Source organism: Toxotes jaculatrix, chromosome 10 (genome assembly GCF_017976425.1).
Source record: "Toxotes jaculatrix isolate fToxJac2 chromosome 10, fToxJac2.pri, whole genome shotgun sequence".
In the NCBI taxonomy this organism is placed as follows: domain Eukaryota; kingdom Metazoa; phylum Chordata; class Actinopteri; family Toxotidae; genus Toxotes; species Toxotes jaculatrix.
In genome coordinates, this window is record NC_054403.1 from 18,131,436 (window position 1) to 18,154,224 (window position 22,789).

At 40.0% G+C, this 22,789-nt stretch overlaps 2 protein-coding genes across 9 annotated transcripts in view; both read right to left on the reverse strand.

Annotated features, from left to right (window-relative positions):
• The window catches only part of dlg3 (discs, large homolog 3 (Drosophila)), a 75,407-nt gene extending 68,583 nt beyond the window's left edge, over positions 1-6,824 (reverse strand). For 2 of the 4 annotated variants that reach the window (XM_041047538.1, XM_041047535.1), the window contains exons 1-2: positions 6,552-6,822; positions 5,639-5,770 (exon numbers count right to left, since the gene is read on the reverse strand). In XM_041047538.1, the coding sequence (XP_040903472.1) occupies positions 5,639-5,770; positions 6,552-6,591 (172 nt within the window). In that variant the 5' untranslated portion in view covers positions 6,592-6,822. Of the gene's footprint in view, positions 1-5,638; positions 5,771-6,551 lie in introns of all 4 variants that reach the window. The other 2 variants (XM_041047534.1, XM_041047536.1) reach the window with 2 other exon arrangements.
• Positions 6,825-7,949: 1,125 nt separating this feature from the next.
• Positions 7,950-18,169, reverse strand: gdpd2 (glycerophosphodiester phosphodiesterase domain containing 2). Of its 5 annotated transcripts, none has more exons than XM_041048490.1 (16): positions 17,886-18,167; positions 15,150-15,317; positions 14,223-14,323; positions 13,969-14,062; positions 13,666-13,725; positions 13,481-13,579; positions 13,253-13,343; positions 12,581-12,729; positions 11,652-11,734; positions 11,301-11,460; positions 11,005-11,211; positions 10,778-10,911; positions 9,951-10,098; positions 9,693-9,775; positions 9,576-9,604; positions 7,950-8,687 (listed from the first exon to the last, which is right to left on the reverse strand). In XM_041048490.1, the coding sequence occupies exons 2-16, from the start codon at positions 15,234-15,236 to the stop codon at positions 8,614-8,616; spliced, it is 1,599 nt and encodes a 532-aa protein (XP_040904424.1). In that variant the 5' UTR covers positions 15,237-15,317; positions 17,886-18,167; the 3' UTR covers positions 7,950-8,613. The 5 variants fall into 5 exon arrangements, with proteins under 5 accessions (XP_040904424.1, XP_040904422.1, XP_040904421.1 ...); XM_041048488.1 differs by having other exon boundaries at positions 14,223-14,326; positions 17,876-18,165; XM_041048487.1 differs by having other exon boundaries at positions 14,223-14,326; positions 17,886-18,164.
• Between the last annotated feature and the right edge of the window lie 4,620 nt (positions 18,170-22,789).

Here is a 22,789-nt window from a genome sequence, read left to right on the forward strand (position 1 = left end):
TCAAAGTGGCAGATGGCAGAGAAAACAGAATGCTGTCCCTGTAGTTCGTACGTGCTGTGAAGTGCTTTAAGTGCAGGGGTATTCAAACATGTCACTCTTTCTCAAGTACCACAAGATACCATGAGAGGAACTCAGGAATCAGTATTGACACCTCAGCATGTTCCTCAACTCCTCTTCCCGTCTTTTAAAGTTTTCCCCTTCTTTTCAGACTGAACTCCTCTGCTCTCCTCCCTTCTATACTCGTCTCCACTCATCACCTCCTGGCTCATTACACGCCCATGTCCTGTGGTCACCTACTGAGTGGCAGCCATTTGATGAGAATGCACTAGGACAATTTTGCTGATCTTACACACGGGCCTGGTTACTGCACTGCTAGCATAAAGAGGTTGATGGAGAGTTCATCAACTTTCCAAAGTTCAATGTCAGGGCAAGACAGGCCACAGGACAGGACATCTAGGACAAACCTGATACATTTAAACCATGTTCTTTCTATTGACAATGTGTATCTTTTGTTGAAACAGAAAATCCTGCACTCTATGTGTATATGTGTGTGTGTGTGTGTATATGTGAGATAAGAGTCGGTATGTCCCAACAAGGCACCGTGAGAACAAAAGTGTAAGAATGGAGCATGTGACTCATCACTGTGTCTGAATATGGAGGAGTGAAGCCATGTGTGGGCAGAGGAGTTTGCTGTCCAGCTGACTAAAGAGCAACCTCACTTACACAAACTCTTATATACATGCAGACACATACCGTTGGCCTACCTGTGCAAACACATTTACATACAGGCAAAAAACATACATACAAACACCCACCACACTAGTAAGCCTCCTTATTGTTAATATACCGAACTATGTCAGACACACAGTGAACTGTGCTGCTTATAAAATCACCACCGTGCACATTAGCAAAAAGGCACCTTCATGAGTCATTTAACCAGAAATGCATAAATCAACAAGGTTTGATGTCAAAATCCTCTGAGATGAAATGGCCGAGAATACAAGCATCATCTTCCTTTTGTATTAAATTTTAAATTATTGCTGTCATACAGAATATGAAAAGTAGGAGGGTAGAAGATGGTTTTGATTCAGCATAAAATTTGAAATTTCAACACACAAGAATGTGGTGCCTTTCCTCAAGTATTGTATTGAGTATCCGGTTGCTACCTTTATTCTGAAACCTGCATTAACTGATTATTTTGCCTTCTTATGGTCAGCAGAGCATGCTGTACACACATTAACACGACACCTTATAAAGTTGATACGGTAAATGTATTAGCGAGCAGTTTGTCTATTTACACATCAAGCAGACAAGGAGAGTCATTAGCATTATTTTTTTTATCATCATTAATTATCACTCTTCTTTTAGCTCTAGTCTGGGAAAATATCTGGTTCTCAGGCTGCTAAATGCTACACCAAGGTCACCAGCTGGTCACTAACTTTGTCTATCTGTCATTTGGTTCTGGATAGGTTGTGTTTAGTGGGTATATCAGGGCTAGCCAGCCGTCATAGCTGGAAACAAGGCTTATGAGAGCACTGAAAGTGAACCAAAACAGGAATGCTACAGGATATAAAACCAAAACGATGAGCTGAAAGACACTAAAAAGCAACATAGTGCTGAGGAGAAAAGTAGAGTCTCTCTACATTCTGTCATTTGACCCAGTGTTCATCTAAAAATACTGGTTAGTTCGGCTTCAAATAAATCTTGAAATTGTTGCATCTGTTAAGTCATGCAGGATATGCTCTTCAGCTGCATCTCGGACACCTGGCTTGCTTTCACACAACTAACACTTCTAATTACATCGTTCATCTATTCCTGGCACAAGTAACAAGACAGAGAAAAGTGCTCTATCGGGTCTTGAAGTGTTTTAAGATCAGAATTCACAGTCACACAAAGTACAGAAGTACAGAGGTTTTTTTTTTGTTTTTTTTTACATCTGTGACTTTCCAAAAAAAAAATCTCTGAACTGTTCCAACCCTCACAGACCACATAAATTCCTGGCCATGGAACAAAATACATAATCCAAGCCAGAAGTCGCTTTCACAAGACTTACTCCCAGATCTCTTTTTGATGTCGGGACTATTTTTGGGACGGCCTGGTCAAAGCGCTGAGCCTTTTTGTCACAGTCATAAGGGGGTTCCCGCACCTTCTCCCCATTCTATAAAGACTCTGCATGCAGGATCAGTGTGTCTGTGGGTGTTATAGGCCTCCTCTATTTGTCATGTACCTATTCAATTGGACTGAAGTCATCTTTGTATTGCCTGCCTGGGTGAATCATACGGGAAAACCAATGTACCCCTGGTTCTTTGCATGATGATGAGCAAGCTACAGCTCACTCGAATAACACATTCACAGAAAAATAGGCCACAATTATTTCAAGGCAGGGCAAAACAATTCACCCCCCTTGTCACTGCCTGAATAAAATATTCCCCAGACATTTAGGGTCCTCTGTAATTTAACATGTGTCTGTTTGTATGTGTGTCCCAAATCCCTGTGAGCAGCCCCCCATGCCTCTCACTGCATGTTTGTACATTGGAACAAAAGGGTGGATGCACAGTTAAGGCAACCTTTGTTCGTGACTGTGCAACCATGCAGACATCCAATCAAGTGGCCAGTACTGAACCTTCCCACACTGCATCAAACACCTCTTTACTTCCCACAGTGCATCAAAGTTAGAGAGTATCTCTGAAAGACAAATACTGTACTGTAATGCTGCCAGATCACTGTCTTCAAACTATGGAAACAGCAACTTTTCAATCAGAAAACTTTATGGTTTCGTAAATTCTCATCTAATCATGAAATGTTTAAAACACTGTCAGGTCTGCTGATTAAGCTCTCCTGTTTTCAACCCACTGCTACAGCGACAAAATGGTGAAAACAGAACCGGTTCACATGGCACCAAGCATGCAAGGCAAACAAAACAGGAGAGGATAAGAGGATGAGTAATGTTTATATTGCACTGTATTCCTATTAGCGCTGTGAACCGGCTGCTCCTCCACTCTGCCTTTTCTGATGAGAACCACATGTTGAACTGAGGGCAGAGCCTCGTCAGCCCTCCACCTGACAAGCACCGACCACAGGCCTCTTCTTCGGCTTCTACCCTCACACACTGCACAGATGATCCAGAAAGCCAGGGGAGCTGAGAAATAGCCTTGGCATGGCAGCCAAGAGCACTTTATTTTCCTGTCCACCTCAGGCTCGGCCCTGATTGAACATTCTTTGTGAGGAATTTTTGGAATCCTGATTTGGAAAGCTAATCCTCTCTGAGTCTCCCTCACTTAAACAAATAACAAGGTATATTACCTTAGTGATTGTTATTAGATAGAATTGTGCATAACATCAAGCTATAAACTGATAATGTTTTTGAAGGCATTCATGTGCACTGCAGAGGTATACAACTATAACTTAATGCAAATGTCTCATAAAAAGGTTGTCTCAACATATTATGCACATGAGTGCTAATACTAGAACAATTAGATGGTACTTCAGAGTGTTTTATCTGGCTTTTCCCCCTTCAGAGACAAACAAAATTCAAGTCCCCTCAGAGATGGAAGGAAACAAGTGCCTTGCTCAAGGACATTTTAGCATGACTTGTTTTTGATTGCACTCAGAATGAAACCAGGATTAAAATACTGATAAAACTAGTACAAATGGTGAGCATTGAGATGTTATATAAAGATACTTTGTCTTTGTTAAACTGTTGCTTTTAGCTGACTAATACAGTGAGTCAGCAGTATGTGACTGAGAGTCTACAGTCATGCTTGCAGCTCTGTGAGGTTGTACATTGGCACAGCTGTGCTTTGAGTTAAATGCCAACATCAGCATGCTAACATGCTCACAATGACAATGCTAACATGATGTTTAGCAGGTCCACATGTAATGTTTATCATGTTCACATACTGCAGTGCACATGAATGAGTTATGGTAGGATGCTAACATTTGCTAATTAGCACTAAAGACAGGACAGGCTGATGGGAATGAATTTAGTTTTGCAGGTACAAAGCCATCAACCGAAGTATTAGACAAATGAAAAACTCATGATGACCCTACATGAAAAGTCAGATGATCACCAAAGTCAGTGGTATTCATCCTCTGGGATTAATGAATGTATTTACAAGATTTTGTGCCAATCCATACAACAGTTGTTGAGATATTTCAGTCTGAACCAAAGCAGCGGAGTGGCTAACCTTGCCATTCCTGTAGCCGCAAACACTGCTAGCATGGCTAAAAACATCCTTGGCAAAAATTACATCACGTAGATGGTTAACACAAGTAATTCAATAACACCAGAGCTTACAGTATAAGTACATTTCATTTTAACTCATGATGGCTAACTGATAATCAGTAAACCCAGTTAGAGGTACTTAACATGTTGATGAGGATGAGCCCACTGTGGATCACAACATACTAAAGGCCCGAAAGAATACATCAGTTATGTCAAGATTAGGCAGAAAAAAAGAAAAAGACTATATCTGAAGAAGCTTTTGAAATGGTGGCCTAATTTGTTGGCCTGTTAAGACACATTTAAACTTAAATATGGACAGTTACAGCAAACAACCTCGTGCTCTATGGTTCTAAAGTGGACCTCTGACAAGAAGCAAACTCCCTTCACTACACATCACTAGTAAAAACAGCCATACTGTATATCTTTAACTGCTGCCTGAGCAGCCCTTCCCCCTCAGATACCCAGCAGTGAAGCAGCAGTAGGTCAGCAGTAGTAGCAGCAGACCCAAGGGCAAGCATCATTATAACATGGCTGTTGTAATTAGAAGGACCACTCAACCATTGATTAAACTGAAGTAATGTGCTTTATCTGCTTTAAAAGGAACAGAGTTAAAGGTTCACACTGGCTTCCCTGAGCTCTTTTCCAAAACACCAAACTTGTCATGAAGGTGTAGCTGGTTACAATGACCAGTGGTGACTCTTCAGATGAGCTGTAGTCGAAACTATGCACACTTCAGGATTAGTGACATCAGTTTAGTCACCAGCAGCTTCAGCAGATTACTTTTGCTTTCTGGTAGTGGTGAACCAACTGTTCCACTTTATATGAGAAGCGATCTGTATCTGTATATTTATGACATAAGGTCATAAATTATATGGTACAAAAGAGGCCATTATGTAAAAGTCTATGGAAGAATCATACTTTCACAGTGTGACAAGTCTAAGCTTATAAAAACTCTAGTCTATAGATAGACTGTGTTGTGTGTGGCTTTATTGGGATTTCGTTACAATCTGAGTATGTTACAGAGGGGGGGTATACAGCAAACCTTTGTGAGGCAAACTGAAAGCCCTCTTTCATAAGACCTAATTGGGAAACATTTAGACTCAGTTAACATCCCACACAAATTAATACAACCTGACCCAGTCTACATCCTGTGTCTGCCTGCAGGCAATCACACAAAAATGAAAGTGTATATGAGCTACACTAAACAAAAGACTGATATATAGTGGAATAACAACACAGTGAAGCTAAAAAAAAGGAGGGGGGGAACTTCCTTATTCAGAAAGAAAGGGGTGTGAACAGGAAAAGTTATTAAGAAAGTTCACCCTGAGAAACCTCTGATGTAATTTAAGCTAGAAGGTAGAGTTTTGAAAGATTCCTCCTCCAGGACAAACAGTTTTGCAGTGGTTTTCTTACCAAGAAGGGCTTGGAACAGCTGGCTTCCCAAGATGGCAGACACTTTACCCAAGTTGGTCTTCAAGGCCTGCTCCTCCGGACTGGTCAGGTTGTCCTGGTACTGTCTGAGCAGCCCCACTGCCCGCTCTGTGTCTGCCTCACACAATAAATACATGTCTCAGGACAACAGCAGCACACAATCGTACATGCTGACAGGTCTATAACCCAGAGCCCTTTAACTAAAGCCAACTACTTTCCTGTCGATCAGCTAATCAATTCATTATATATCTCTAAAATCTATAAAGACAGATAAGAATAATCTAATGCAGCACATAAAAATAAGTATCATGGACACACTTTGAGGTACAAATATCTTTTTTCATACAACATACCATATAATAATAATGATTTGTATTCGTCTTATAGCCAAATGCAGCACTGCTGTCTGTTATATTCCCCTGCACAGCACATTAAAGGTGTTTTTCTCTTGCAACACGACTGTACAGCTGGTTGTTGAACCCAGTGGGTGGTGAGGAACACAGCAGAGATGATGCACATAACGGAGGTAAGTCTACTACTTCACAGTTTCCTACCTGTTCCTGAACATTTTGATCGAGGAAAAAAAAAAAACAAAAAAACAAAACTCAAAAACAGTATACTGCTGCCCGGAAGTTGCACAATTTCCAGTTACAGCATTTTATCTTTTTCATTCCCCAAGGACAAAAAAAGAAAAAGAAAAGAAAAGAAAAAAATGCGTTTCTCGAGGGATTATAACTGAAGTTAGTGGGCAAGTGAAAAGCCGTGCAGTCTAATGAAGTTAATGAGCTGGCATTAACCTGAAAACCTGAACGGAGATTTCCTCTAAAACTCTGACACGTTAGGGAGCTGAACACGTAACGTTACACGGTTAACGGTTAACGTTAACGGTACTTACCGTATTTATGCACCATGCTGTGGCCAACTCGAAAAGTCATGTAAATTACAGTTTTTTAAGGGTTTTTTTTTGTACAGAAGAAAAAATAATTACAGCAACGGTTCCGGATAATTACACAACCAGAACTGGAGCTCCTTCTCCACAAACAAAGTGAGATGTTGAGTTTTAAATCCAGTCGCTGGACACTCCCAGTCTGTCTGAACTCTTACTGCAGTCAGCAGTGTGGTCCACACCCACACAGACAGAGGTTAAGTTGTGACAAGAGGAGATTGTTTACTTCATGTCAACTTTCCAGAAGTTTTGGGCTAAACGGCCCCGGAGCGTGACATGTTCCTCCCCCTCCGCCCCTCACACACATGCCTCGCCTTCATGGAAGAAACGGCCCCTTTATCGGGCCACGGTAATACCAACATAAACGCGTTTAAATTATGCCACCTGCAGTCATCTTACACTATCTGCTGCCTGGCATCATCAGCGGTGATCAGTCTGTTAGTGAAGCTGAGTTTCGCCCATGGTTACATTTTTTTCTGTGATCAGATTCAAGTCGCCTTCACGTTGTCAAGGTTTAGCGTCGCGTGCCATCTAGTGGTGCGTTCAGGTGGTGCTAGGAAATTATACATCGAACAGTTTTACACATCAATCGTTCTGCAGCTTTTGAAGAAGGTTGTAACTGAGTATGTATGTGGGGGAAAGTCGGTGTCAGTTCGGGTTGAGGACTACACATTTGTAAATGAAGGAAATGTTCATTAGATAGAAGTGAGTTTACCAAAGCTCGGTAGTCCACTCCTCATCTCTGGTTCTGGCTACTGGCTCGAGTCTACATTTAGCCGCTACTACAAAGCACACCTGAATCTCCAAACCCAATTGTCACCGGTCGAGTTGCATTGTGGGTGATGTAGGCTTCAGGTTTTGACAAGGAAGAAGGATGTGTGGAATAAAAAACAGGATATCTCTGGTTCATTATTTCATCTAGGTCTAGCTGAAATGATTTCTTGATTAGCAGACTGACAGAAAATTAACTGGCACGAAGTCTGATGATTGATTGATTGATAAGTTTTTTTTTTTTAAAGAACTTTTTTTTTTTTTTTTTTTTTTTTTTACCACCTTTACAGCCTCTACAAAGAAGTAGATTAGACCAAAGATATCACAACTGTGACATCTTTAAAACAAAATAACTTAATAATAAAAGCATATGCATTTTTTTCTAAATAAGCAATAATTACTGTTTAAAACATTTTAAGTGTTGTTTTCCATTTCTTGTCTGAAGAATTGACAAAGAATAAGAAATCACAAAGTATTTATTACAAAAACAATAGCAAACCCCCCCCCCCCCCAAAAAAACCAAACAAACAGGAATATGAAGACCAGGGTGCAAAAAATATATCTGAAAAAATACAGAGTTAATACATAAAGAAACAATGAACCACATATATGTTTTAATTTTTCTAATGTATTATTTGCTTGTTTTCACCGAATAACTGTTCTACAGAAGTCAGATTTTACTCAGTGTTTTTATACCCATTTGGAATATATAATATACTGTATAAATTACACATAACCCAATCTTCCAAAACAAACAAAAAAACAACAGTGGGTTACATACACAAGGCTCAGCTTACACCACATCCTTCCTGCAGTAATGACCTTAAAAAACTTGTTTTGAAACAAATCAAAACATCAATAACTGAAAAAAACACAATGACATAAAGTGCCAGGAGAAATTTCAGTGCACATATCACACACTGCAGTGATGCAATCAGAGAGAAGCTTCATATTTTCAATTGCAACAGACAAATGATCAACCCCCCGCGAAAGATAAACCCAGTTAACCAGCTAGACTTACACAGAAACAAAAAACTAAAACTGCCATCTAGTGGTAGAGTGCTCGTATTTGATTCTCATGTAACAATGTAAAGACAACTTTCATGGCTTCAGAATGCAGTGTATGGAAATTCACAATAGCTTGCCTTCTTCCTGATTCAGGTCCAAATCATTCCAACAGTGCAAACAGTGATGTACGTCTGTTTCAGGGCTGAAACATCCGTGGCTGGAGACGGTCAAACTAAGCAGTGAAAGAGAGGAGGGGAACGTCTTTCTCGTTGGAGGCTGAAGTATTGCTTCTTTGCTGTTCTGTTCCTGTTTGGAGTCACAACAGTTCAGCAAACAAATGAATGGACCCACTTCAGTAAAAAAAAAAAAAAAAAGTGATACCACCCTAAGAGCTGTAATTAAGTGTTTTGTTAATAGTTAATAAATCATTTTCCAGTATTTATAGATAAGTAATCAATTATTAAGAAGAAAAACATTTGGGTGGTCAGGCTGTGAAAAAAAGCTGGTGCTTGTCCTTTGTACTTTGTATTAATGATGTTTTAATGTTACTAATCCAGTAATATGTTTTCATTTGTTTCTCACCTACAAAACCATGCAAAACCATAACTTATTAATAAAGGGTTTTTAATGCATCAAGTGTGCGGTTTTAAATGTTACTAAATAAGTTATAAGTTATTGAATGAATCCTAGTTAATGGTCAGAAGTTTTTTGTTTGTTTGTTTTGTTTTTTTAACAACCTGACAACCCGAAATGTTGTTTTATAAATGGAATAACTGATCAACTTAGTAAATAATGTGTTAACTTAAGACTAATCAAAATATGAGCTGTTACCAGGAACACTGTGTGCAACAACCAAATGTTAATCATGTGTGTCAATACAGTGTCATTCACTCAGTGTAGTAGAATAAAAACAATTAGTCTGTTAATAGGTTAGTTGGTCAACAGGAAATGAATCTGCAGCTATTTTCATAATCAATTTGTCGCTTCATTTTTCAAGCACAAAAGGCCAAATGTTCCTTTTTGGATTGCAGGTCTGAAGAGGCCACCAAGGGCTTTTGGGAAATTTTGATAAACAACACAACACAGACTTAATGATTTATTGAAAACATTTTGAAAATAATCTGCAGATTAGTCAGTAGTGAAAACAGTCATTAGTTGCAACCCTATTTTTAACAATATCTAACATTACTATACCTCTTCTAGGACACAAACTGTGTTTTTTCCTGGCAGAAAACAGTGAGGTTGGTCAGTCAGTTATATACAACTTCTACAACAGAGACAAATGCAAATGCAAACATCTGCTCTGCTTACCTCTGAAAGATGTAGAGCCCAATCATTATCAGAAAAGATACAAGGTCCACTGAAATCCATATTATTTTGTATTGGAGATGTGACTGAAAGACAGAAACATGCCCACAGGCATGGCATGGTCAAGGCGTGTCATCTACTTTGGAAAACACTTGCACAAACTTGCCAGCTCTGAAGCAGAAGAGTGATTGTTTGGTATTTAATGCTTTCATGCCAGTGAATTGAGCGGAAAGAGAAGGGAAACATGTGCGTATAGCTCACCAAGGTCCAGTCAGGGCGGTCCACTTCTTTTAGGAGGTGGCAGGAGTTGGTGGTAACAGAGCTGGCCCCTGCACACCACAGCAGAGAAAACAGCCAACGCTCATTAACCACCCACAGGTTAACAGTGACGTTGTCCCTCCGAAGTTCTCTGTCAGATACAGACACGACATTTGAAAAAGTGTGTAAGACAAACAGAGCTTTGTATAGATTATACGGTAGGTAAATGAAGACGAGAAGTAGTTATATAAATTGGAAAATGGGAAGCTGTGGAAAGCGTATCTGTGTTTGTAGCTATGTGTGTACATATGTAAGTGGGTGCATTTCAATGTATGCTTCATGTTATGTCTTTTCTTCTTTGTATTCTGTATTAAGTCACTTTTGCATTTGCCTAAGTTCTAATATCAACAAAATCTATCATATCTTTACATGTAAACAGAGTTAGTTTGTGCTGCCTGGTGATGAGTTTTATGTAGAAAACACGTAGAAAGCCTGTAGCATAAAGCAAAGACAGGAGTCCATGTACAGTGAGTTTATTTAGCACTGAATGCAGCACTTCAGCAGTTCCTCAAAACATGTTGCTACACTGCTTTTCATTCTTTAGTAGGATCTTTTATGGTTGGTTTACTCGCCCATTTAACAACACTGCAGGGTTGGGGCCTTATTTGAATCACATTACCTGCAGGCCGATCCTGTGCATCTATATTCAATGCCAGCGCTGTGTCTCAACATGCTGCGCACACACTTTTAATTAGCACACTACTGTGCATGCCCCGTGGCACCACCACATATCGTATGGGTGTATTTTCCTTTCATGTTTATGTTTTTACCTGATTTCATCAGTAGTTAATTCGCTGTATTTTGCATTCAGGTGGTTTTCTCCGTGTTTACGCATTTCAGTTGTACTTTTATAGACCTGGATGAAACCTTGATCAGTCATGTTCACTGGAGGAAGCCAGAGGATCTATAAAGAGAAAAATACAACACCTTAACAAAATCAGCCTTGTCATAACATATCACAGTCAAATTCCTTCAGAGTGATTAACATTAGACTTACCAGGCTTGGGTCAATCTTAGAATCCAAGATGGCTTTAACTGTGTCCTTTGCGTCCCTTTCTGGGTTGGGACTATACAGATCAAATATCACTGAGATGCTGTGCTGCTTGGCGAGGATGAGGAGCTGATATAAGGATGGTATAGTCTGTTTCCTAGCCGTTTCCTTCTCCTCCTCTGAGAGCTGGGACACTGAATTGAAAGGATCTGTCTGGAAAGTCCAATAATGCTTTCTGTAACTGTGGCAGAACCTTTGTGAGCAAGTACGTGGACAAGCATGTATCACAGCACAGTCCTCACCTTTAGGAACCATTCACCTGCATTCAGACTCTGTAACACCTCCCATGTTAGGCTGGTGCTGTTGTTGAAGTTTGTCCTGGGAAACTTCTCCTTAACGTTTGTCGTTCTCAACAAAAAGTCAGACTCGTTGTCGTGCATCAAGAAGGGAATGCTGTCATTGCTAGATTGGAGAAACAATAAAAATCAGAGTCTGTGAAGATAAAACAATCAAAATGTCAAGACTGAGTAATTTATGAACCTCTGTGGTGCTCTACCACTTAAAAAAAAACACAATAAAACCTTTTAAAAATGCTTTGCTGTGATACTCAGCCACCAAAAAGTATCTTAACTATGAGCCCATTTTCACCGTACCTGAGCTGAACATCGGTCTCAAAGGCTGTCACGCCGCACGCGATGCTCCTGTTGAATGACATCATGGTGTTCTCTGGAGCCAGCTGAACACAGTGAGGGCAGATGGGTGAGACACACTCATGTGCTTAAACTCTCAAATTACCCTGAAGCAGTGTGAACACACACAACCCCATGCACAGTGTTAAATCGAGCTTATTGGTGACCCAGGAGCAAAGCAAATTAACAAGCACAGAGCAGCACGACATATGGGGCCCTCACATGGCTGGACATTTGTTCACACCTGAGCCACGGGTAGAGCGCTCGCTGGGATGTGTATGAAGATGCAGCACATTTTAACATAATACATCAGTGAACACAATGATATATAATATCCGTATTGTATAACAAAATTGTTTGCTTAGGTGTCTTACAAATTATAGAAACGGTTCAACATTTTGGGAAATATATTTACTTGCTTTCTTGCCAAGAGTTAGATGAGAAGATTGACACTTTCCTATCCATCTATAAAATATTAAGCTACAGCCAGGGGACGCCTAGCTCATATTAAAGACTGAAAGCAGGGGGGAAAAGCTAGTGTGATTCTACAGTAAAAAAAAAAAAAAATCTCTAAAGCTTACTAATTAACAAGTGTCTTGTTTACCCAATGTGTTCAAAAATATAAGTGTAAAAATGGCAAATTATAGTTCTACAGGGGCTTGTACTGTATATGAGACAGATTCTTAACAAGTTACTTCTCTGAGCAAGAAAATGAATCATCCCTTCAAATGATCATTAAACAACCTTCCTTTAATTAAATGCTCTGCGAGCCTTAGCATTGAGTGCTGTGCCTCAACTATGACAGCTCCTTCCAATGGTGCACTACTGGCAGCACGAGGAGAGATGCACCACGTGTGTCTTTAGCGAGTTGTCAGGTAAAACAGGACGCTCACCATTGGTGCGCCTCTGTGGCCAATGAGCTTTGGTTTGTCGGGTAATTCACTCCACTCTATCAGACAAGGAGAACGGATGAATATGGGACACAGGAAGATGGCTGCTGACACTGCCACAAAGACCACTGCAATCAGGACTTTAGACCCTGCCGAGAAATAATTAGACAATCACACAGTTAACATGATTATAACGTAGGGGCATTGCTCATTCTTCCAATAACCAAACATTTGCAAAGAAAACACAAACTCTGGTGTGTGGTAAATTACCACAACTCTGCTGAATTTCTTTTTTAGCATCCACATCCCAGTTATAAATCAATTCCTTATTAAATAGTCAGGTCAGTAATCAACAACAATACTATAATTTCTGTGTAACACAAAACTTATTATAGGTATTATAGGCATTACAGGTAATACCAATTGTGACGTCATTTAATTTTTAATTTTTATTTTTATTAACATGTCTATCTTTGTCCTATCTATGCTATTTTTTTGTCTTAGCAGCTGTTTCCTGGTTAAAGACAAATTAACCTAATTTTCCTAATTTACAAGTAAAATGTTTTTACAAAGCCGTAATAATGTTTATGTCTGGAGAAATGTGTTTTCTAAACAGTATTGCAATTTCTTGTGAGTCATGCCTGTGTGTACTCTTAAATGACGTCTAACACGTACCACATTTGACCCTGTGGAAGCAGTGGAAGACAAACGAGCTCAGCAGCGTCAGGGCTCCAACAGCACCAAACTGAAGGAAAGGAGCTGTGGCCTGCCACACGAAACACATCATAAATACAAGGTGGACACACTTCGTGGACAACTTAATACCACATACAAATACATTTACACTCTCATCACCATTCCCACAAATGGTCCTCAGTCCTTGACAAGAGATTCCTACTGCACCTCAAGTGAAAGACGAACGGCTGACCATTGCTCTCTCCTTATGTAGCTCAAGACTACGATCCCGGTAACAGTGAGCGTCCCCCCAAGACACAGGAAGATCTGTGCAGAGAAAAAAGCAGATGTGGCATTCAGCTATTTGAACAACAATAAATGATGAAAGTTGGACAGATAAATGTTTACAATACCTTGTGCAGCCAGTGTAAGTTGAGTTGTTCTCCTAAGGCAGCATGGAACAGTGCAAAGAGCTGTAATGAATGGTGTCAGTAACAGAACATGAAATTACAACAATGGCCTTTTATTCTATGGCTTAAGAATGAGGTTTCCATAAAAGGGAACAAAGATAAGCTAAGCAATGGCTATGGCATTTTTTTTAAATTTAGCTACAATTCTAAACATTAATTCCCAGATTAGGTTTAACATCCTGCACTCGCTCCATCATTACCACTCAAACTCAACACGACACCACAACATCAACACGATATCCTCACCAGCAGCAGAATGCAGTAGCTGGTTAACACTGCATAGGTGATGATCAGCACCATGGACCAGTTCACCCACTGTTTCAGTATTGTGAAGACCTTCCTGATAATAGAACAATAGACGGCAGCACTAGGTTAGCAGAAAAGAGGTCACCAACAAACAAAGGAAAAAAAGGGGAAAGAAAAGAGAGGATTCTCTCTTTTGTGCTGGATTCAACGTGGGAAGCATGCATGCATGTGTGCAAATGTTTGCAGTCACTCACCAGTTAACATCGTCTTGGTCATTATAAATAACCAGACAAATGTACATCCAGCACAGAGAAAGCAGAGAGACCAGAGTGACAACTATGTACCAGCAGCAGGCCTGCTAAAATAAAAAGAACAGGTGGAATATTATTTTTTTGGACTTGAATTTCACACCTCAGGGCATTTAGGTTATGAGCAAAATGATAATAATCTTTTGTATGCAGTGAGTGTTAGTGAAAGTATGTGCGTATGTGTGTATGGTTTCCAAAGGGAATTAGATCTGAGAAGACAACTGGAACAATTCCAACATTTTTTCATAGGTGGTTTTGCACCTTGCGCTATGCCCTGACAACTCAACACAATCAGCTCCTTCATTCTCTTTCACCGTAAACAGCATTCTCTTATTTGTGCGAAACTACAGACCGCCACCATCCTCCTCCCCCTTTACAATACTGTTCCAGATAAGTCCATGACAGGCCTGTGAGGGCCTGTGAGTTTACTTATTTTTCTTGGCACACAAATGCATATTCAGCATTTTAATCATCACTTGATTTACTCTGCTTTTATTTTCTAAAAGTATGTGAATAGCTTTCTCTAAACATAGTTATCCACTTCAATTCAAAATGCATTTAAAGAACAGGATACATATGACAGAACTGTTCATTGGCAATATATTTCTGAATTCAGTCTGGTGAAAAGGTAATCCCTCCTTACAGGGATCTGCAAAGGTTCAGTGGAAGTACAGGGAACCTGAAAACTGCAATTGATGAATCAATGCGGACCAGATTATTTCATAAGCATCACACACTACAGTACAACATAGATCAGTGCTGAAGAAAATCAGAACATCTAAGACTCATGTGAACGCACTAATGGTCATTTAAAAATATATTTATATTGTAAACTAAAATATACAAACAACTAAGGCTGCAAAAAAAACTCACTTTGCTCTTATTTTCATGCGAGCTCCTCCACTGGCAAGCATACAAGCCCCTGCAGCAAGCTCTGCAGCAGCTATTTTCTCGAGCCATCACTTCTCCTCCTCAGTCACAGTGTGGAAAACGCAGATCCTGTTCTGTGCAGGTCCTGGACACCTGACACACACACACAGCCTGAAGAAGGATGGAGAGAGCACAGATAACACTTTTTTCTGGATACAGAGGAGAGGCCCCGATTTCATTCACCTCTCTAAACCTATGTGGTGTTGAAAAGAAAACATAAAAGATGGCTGTGACAGAAAGCAAATGAGAGTGGGGAGGGGGGGGGTTGGGGGTGGATTTTCTTTGGGTATTAAGGCAATCCCTGTTGAATGGCCTCTTCAGCAGAGCCTGTGTGCAAAGGGGGTATAGCCGCTGGAAGCACTTACAATGGCAAGCACCATGGGGTACTGAGAGTGGTGCACAGACCAGCCTGAGAAAGAAGTCACTCTGTTCTAGCCCTTGCAGCACAAACAGCCACAGTGACAGGCACATCCACGCACAGAGAGGGGGTGGGGGAAATAAACTGAGCGCAAGTATGGACCAAACAGTTTAAACACTATCAGAGTGAGCAGTGCTCTCAGGACATGCATAATCACTGGACTTCATAAGGAGTGAGAATAGCGAGACATTTCCATGTCAGTGTGCAGTACTCTATTAAAGGGTCACAGCAACAACGTGTTGGGGCATATCGTTCTGCAGCTATGCCAGGTTTCGGCCCCCTCAAACAGAACGGGCATGGGAAATTACACATTTTGTTTGTCACCCACCAAGGCATTGAGCAATAAGGGTTTCTGTTGTGAAAGGCTGTAGACTTAACTGTTTCTTGTTTGACTAGATCTGAATTGGGATTTTGCCAGCTCCCTTTTCTTACCTGTTGAGTTTCTATAGTAGAAGCCTTCAGGGGAATAAGCAAGTTGAAGGTGAGGGTATAAAGGCTTTGAATAGATTAAGCAAGGTTAAGCCAATATTAAACTCTAACTTTAAGTCATAGAACAAAAAGACATCCTACCGTTAAGTTAACATTCTTTGTAAAAAAGAATAAGGACATTGTCATGGAATAAGGGCATGCTTGGGCAGATCAACGGGTCTAAGTGTCACAGAAATGAAACATAAGACGCTTTGTTTCAGTGCACAAAATAAGCATCAACCAGGAACCTTTATGTCTGAACTGAAGGTTGAGCAATAACCGTAATTTGTGTGAATAACCACATTGTCAAAGTGTGACAAGATGACAAAAGAAAGTGAAGTAGAAATGTCACCATTTCAATTAAAGAACAATTAAACACTTCTTTAGGATTGAGGACATTACAGTGGCTTTGTCTAACACATGATCTAACACATATTTAAAGTTGCTTTAATTGCCACCTTCTATTCCCGCCTCATACATTAGCACACTTAATGTATGCTTCAAAGCATAAGGATTTAATTTCCCACAGTGAATAACCTTACATAAAATACAGGAACAGCCCAGTGCAGCAGCAGTGATACCTGCAGATTAAAAGATACACACACATGGACTTTTCTAATTTGTACATCACTTAACACTGGCTGGCAATGTAAACTGTAATTAGGCACAAAAATGTAGTGGGTGTACAGCTGTAATAAAAAGCGATGAGAGATAAAATTTCCAATCAAATTTTCTGAAATGATTAATGCTCACGCAGCGATAAATAAAAGGAGGAAAGAGTGAGAACAAAACACTGTCATTTATCACTCTCACACTCTCTCAGATGCATAACTTCAAGCAGAATTTCCTCTTGGCACAGGTGGAAAAACCCACATGAAGCGTCTTAGTGAGGTGTTGGGCCATCATGTGCGGCCAGAACAGCTTCACTGCTCCTTGGAATTGATTCACATCATTCTTATACTCATCCAACCATTCAGCCTCATACCCTGTGGGATGGGGGCACTGTCAAACTATTTCTCTCCTCATGTCTCCGGTTTTTCCCTTTGTCACTGTATGTATGTTTTTTTTAATCTATCTTGTGATTTTATCTTGATTCCTGTTACAGCATGAAAAGTAATAAACATTTTTTTAAAACTTACCTAAAGTGCTTTAATACTATTGGTTTTATTCCAAAAATTTTTCTGTTTTACTTCCAGGATTGGGAACAGCATTGGATGCATTTTTTCCTCTTCTTTTCCTTTATCTCCCTCCTTTCTTGCTTCGTATCATGTTTAGTGGCAATGAACGCGCCTTAATACCACAAATAATCTTAGAATAAAGCACTTAAAATATTTTAAATCTTTTTTTTTTCAGTTAAATAATGCCCATGGAGCCTTATGTTAAACAAAAAAATAATTATGATATGAAGACACGTTTAATCGAAAACTTTTTTTGTGTGATTTCCATGTGACTAGACCGACACAAGACCATTTCGCTTCAACCTGTCAGCTTTCAGTCAAAATTCCCCAGCGGGGAAAAGCAGTTGTCCATGTCCACTGTGATGTCTTCATTAATTGTTTAATGCTTTGCATCTAGGGAACAAAACCCATCATGCACTTTATCACTTAACAGTGTGTCGTAGAGGCTGAGGTGCACGAAACAAGGCGCTTATCGTTTTTCAAAACATTCTTGAAAACAAATAAGAATATTAACAAAAGGGAATCCGGCTTAACTGAATAAACCATACGTTTTGCACCTATAGAGCTGAAACTTTTATCGATCAAACAAACCAAAAGTGATTTACCGTAACTCACAGTGTCGTTGAATTCCCCGTGAGGTTACACGCGCTCACGCCGAGGAAGGACACACTCGTGGGGAAAAACGTTCTGCTCTGCCTCCTCTCTCCGGCGCTCGCATCCTTTTTACTGTCTGTGTCCGTGATCTGAATCTGAATTGTCCCACATGAATGAATGGGTGGGGGAGAGAGAGAGAAAGAGAGAGAGAGAAAGAGAGAGAGAGAGAGAGAGAGAGAGAGAGAGAGAGGATCCAATGAGTTCACCTCAGGTGGGAAAGTTTGTGAGCGTATCTTCTGCAAGAAGAAAACTGAACCCGTGGCTATACTGGCAGGTCCTCCGCGTCACGTTTAAACCATAAAACCCATAAAAAATGTCGAGCAACATGTATTTTAAGATGGCTCAATGACAGTGACGGTAAATTGAACCATTGACACACTTTGTCAAATATTACTTTGTCCAGTAGGTTCTATTTATAAATAGCTTTCCATATGTTCTGATTTTTTTCCCCCCACATTTCCAATAATTTCCCAAACACCAAGGGTGTTTTTCCAAAACCGGAAGCACCTGTGATGATTATTCCTGTCACCTGTGCTGTGGCCGTTGGGTGAGTGTACAGAAAAAACAGGTTCACGTTTGCGTCACCCATTGACTGTAACGGCTAGAGGCCAAGTCTGTCTGGGAACACGGTTGGACGATCACAGAGAGGCCATGAAGCAAACAAGGTGAATTTGCATTTTGCTTTTTAAATGGACCACAGTTAGGGCTCGTGCCTTTTTTTGTGGCGCGTGAGCCGGTTTAGTGTGGCGGCCCCCACCTCTGACAGGTGAGTTGATCATGATCCCTTCACTAAAGTAAACTGTAAAGTGATAGTAAACGGTGGTTGACGGTGACAAAGTAAATTTACACAAGTAGCTGCTCTATAATTTCTTTCGTGGTGTCGGGTTTCAGTCTGCTCATTCGTCCTTTCATTCATTCAGTCGGGTTGTTTGCTCATAAATATTCTAATATTCTGTTTTTTTTTTCAGACCCTGACACTCCCTCCTGCCTGCATTAGGATATACTTAAAGATATAAGATATACTTAAAGTGTACTTTGTACTTTTAGTCAAGAAACATTTTTGAATGCAGGACATTTACTTTTAACAGAGTGCATATGCTTTGTGATATTTCTACTTTCATTTAAATAAAAGATCTGAGGGGTTCTCCCATAGCAGGACTATAGAACTCCTGAAAGTGGTTTTGGAAGAGGGAAAAATGGAAATTCATATTGTTCATTTAGTACAAAATGCCATTCCATTACTGCTCCATTAGAGTTTCAGATTTGTTCATGTGCCAGGTGTGTGTTTTTCATACCTGTCAGTCAGTGTTTTCATGTCAGTTAATTGCAGGATAAAACTTGCAGAGACTTGAAACCTGCTTGATAAAGCTCTGTCACAGTTTCTGCCCTGGTCCTGATCATTTTTCTCAGTCTGTCCCTCTGTCCCTCTCACCCATGTTCTCTCTTCCTCAGACCCCTTGTGGACCCTTTCCGACCTGCTGTTCTCCAACTGTCCACCAGTTGCCCTCAGATTGTCCCACCTGTTTCAGTCACCTGACTCCCCATATCCACCTGCTCAGCTGTTTCCCATTCCCTAATTAATTCACAATAAATATATACCAGCACACAGTCATTTGCCAGGCTGATGAGTTTTTAGTGTTGGGGACTCTTCTTGTCACCATGTCCTGTTCTCATTTCTGTACCTGCCTGCCCATTTGTTTGTTTTCCTGTAAGTCTTGGTCACCGTTGTTTCAATTAAAGCTTCCTCATTGCATCTGTCTGCCTGGGTTTACCCTGCCTTTGCTACGATAGCATCAGCTGAGATACTGCCACAGCAATGCGTCTGATTTACTTTTGTCAAAGTGATTACTGAGTGGTGCGGCACTGTGGACCTGACGCATCAGTCAATCTGCTCTTCTAAAACTGAACTAAATCCAACTATAATGTAACTTAAAGAATAATAAACGCAGACATACACTGTGAAGCGCTGATGTGATTAACTTCAGGAGTCATTCAAATGAGCCAGATGGGTATATTTGACCATAGGCTACACATTATTTTCAAATGAAAACTGGAGCTGTCTTAAAGTTGTCAGCTGAAGTTGGAAAGAAATGTGTAAATGAGAGATTGTAGCAGACACGACACTAACACAAGAGTTAGATATTTGGAATTGAGTGATCTTCATTTTAGTTCTGGATTAAATCTCCTCCTTGAAGAATTGTGACAACTACAGCTAGTGGATCAGCTGTACAAACTAATCTGAAGAAATCTGATATTCAAAGGAGCTGTGAGACTATTGATTTCTGCCATTTTAGTCATGAGCATGTACCGCAACTTTCTACAATGTCTTAGTCTCACTAATGTGGAATTCTAACAGGTTTAGGCTTGCTGTGTGTTCGGAAATGATTTGTTGATGCCCTTGCTGACAAATAAGGAATGTCCCATGTCATTTCAAATCAGAGTCAAGTTTCTAGTTAGATAAAGGAAATAACACACTGACTAGTCCTGCTTTAGAAAAAGGGAGCTGGAGGAGAATGGCTCAAAGGCAGCAGAATTGCTTAATGTTGTGATAGGGTTAGAGGGAGCAAAGTAAGTAAATCCACTAAAGCTAACAAAAGTAATTAGAGGGTAAATTAGAGAAGCAGTGGAGCGAAAATGATTAATGTGTTGGAAAAGTGGTAATAACAGGGGAGCACAGGGTCAGCCGGCTAGATGGGGGTGATTTCTGGAGAACAGCTCAGTGTTGATATGAGAGAAATAGTTGAGAACTTGGGAGTGCAGAATATTTCACTTACAAGTAAATGAAATGAAAGGAAAAGACTTGCACACATTTTCAGCAAACTGCAGCACGATCTGAGACAGGTGTGGATGGAGAAGAGGAACTTGGTGACCTTTTGTAGCAGGAGTGATGGATGCAACATCGGACATTAAATCTAAAACTGAATTGATTCTTGTTAAAGCAGCTGTGCATCACTTGAATATGGCAAGCTTGAAATGGGAATAAGTAAGCAATGAGTTCATCAAGCAGTTGAGTCACTACTAAACATCTGCCCACATACAAGGCTGGAATTAAACAAGCTGAAAACAGATCCACTCTTGACGCAATAGAAATAATGTTGTAGGGTGCATGTATGTATTTCAAAGCGCAGTCCATACTATGAGGGAGCGAGACAACAGATAATAGTGGTCAGGTGATGAAAGATTTGTTCTTCAGAAAAGAATTCAATGTGCTTTAGTGTTGGAGATAAAAAAAAAACAAGCATAGATGTTAGTAAGGAACCTGTATTTGATCCTGCGCTGGTTTACAACATTGTGTGTGTAGGTGTAGGGTGGAGGAAGTGGAAACCATGGGGAGTGACCATTATCCAGGCTTGTGCAGAGTAAATATTTCCACATTACCAGCCACTGAAGACAGGTGGGTGTGAAGTGGGTATTAGAGTATTCTAACTGGGAGAAATTTCAGAAAGACAGTGATAGATACAGTACCCGAGTCAGACTGATTATGATATGAACATAAAACATTTGACAGTGAAATAAGAGAAGGCATAATATCAGCTGTGTTAGAGTCCAGTCCAGTTTATAGAGAACTAATGAAAGCCCTGACTATAACAGAGATGCCAGCACCAAGGAGAGGTGAAATATATCATGCTGAAACATTTAAATATGGAGGGACTAAGAAGTTGTTGGTATTTTGTAATACCCCAGATTAGTAAGGAACAAGTAATAAGAATAAGAAACCCATATGACACATTATAAAGAGAGGGGCTGCCGATCAAGTTGCTTTTAGTGGGAGTCAGGGGGACGGTTTTCAGTTGGTTGATGGACCTTCTATATAGAAGAACTAATAAGGTTAAAACAGGGTCAGAATGGTCAAATAAACTAGTTGTAGGAAATGGGATACCTCAGGGGAGTGTTGTAAGTTCCACTTTATTTTCTGTTATGATGATAAATGATGTTTTTGCACATCTGTCAGTGGATATGGGAAGATCAGTGTCTGCAGATGGCAGAGCTTTGTGGAAAATAAGACAAAATGTATAGCATAAAGTTAAGAATATACAAGATGAAACTGAAGTTGGAACTTTTTTTCAGAGTTTTGACTCAAGCTTAACATGGAGAGAGTATTTTATACATGTAGTAGACGAAAGTAAAAAAAAAAAAAAGAAGAAGAAAAAGAAAGAAATTTCATGAGGCTTCCTGCAGGATGGGTGTGTAAAGCTGATATTCTGCCAAGGAATTATACATTAATTACATGCAACCATAACCAGATCAAACCTAGATGTTGGAATATTGTATCTGGATCAGGAATGAAATCTGTGCTTGCAAAGGTCAAAATGACTCAGACAGCTCTGTGCGTCCAGGGGCAATGAGAACTTTGTCAGTGTGCGCGCTTCAAGTTGAGACAAGAGAAACGGCATTGGCTTTTCATGGAAAACCACTGCACGTCAACTACTGGATAAATCGGAGGTGGCATGGAGACCGTCATCCAACAAAAAGGGAACTGCAAAAATGCAGCGAGATGGAGAGATTCCAAAAGAACAGCTTTTGGTTTGACAGGGGATCAAATAGCAAGAGATGTGGGAGTGCAAAAAAAAATATTTTTGTAACCATGGGATGGTGTATTGAACCTGTCTATTAGAGCAAAAAGGGCTGACGGAGCTTCACAGTAACAAAAGCAGTGAAGTGTATAGTTGTCCGTAGTTATAAGCAGTTCAAAACTGTGACTCCCAGCTACAAGATGGAAATTTGCAGAAGACAATTAGGTTAGGTTTAATTATTTAATGAATGTGTAGCCTAATGTGAACTATTTGCAGTGCTAATGCTGCTAAAACTGGCTGAACAGGTGAGGGATTAACCAAAAAAAAACAAAAAAAAAAACAAAAAACAAA

Coding starts and splice junctions, on each gene's coding strand:
- gdpd2 (XM_041048488.1), bottom strand. CDS start 15,236: ATGGCTCGAGAAAATAGCTGCTGCAGAGCTTGCTGCAGGGGCTTGTAT. Junction 14,063..14,222: donor GACCAAGACGATGTTAACTG/GTGAGTGACTGC, acceptor TTCTATTATCAG/GAAGGTCTTCACAATACTGA. Junction 9,605..9,692: donor GGGCTCTACATCTTTCAGAG/GTAAGCAGAGCA, acceptor GTTTTCTGCCAG/GAAAAAACACAGTTTGTGTC.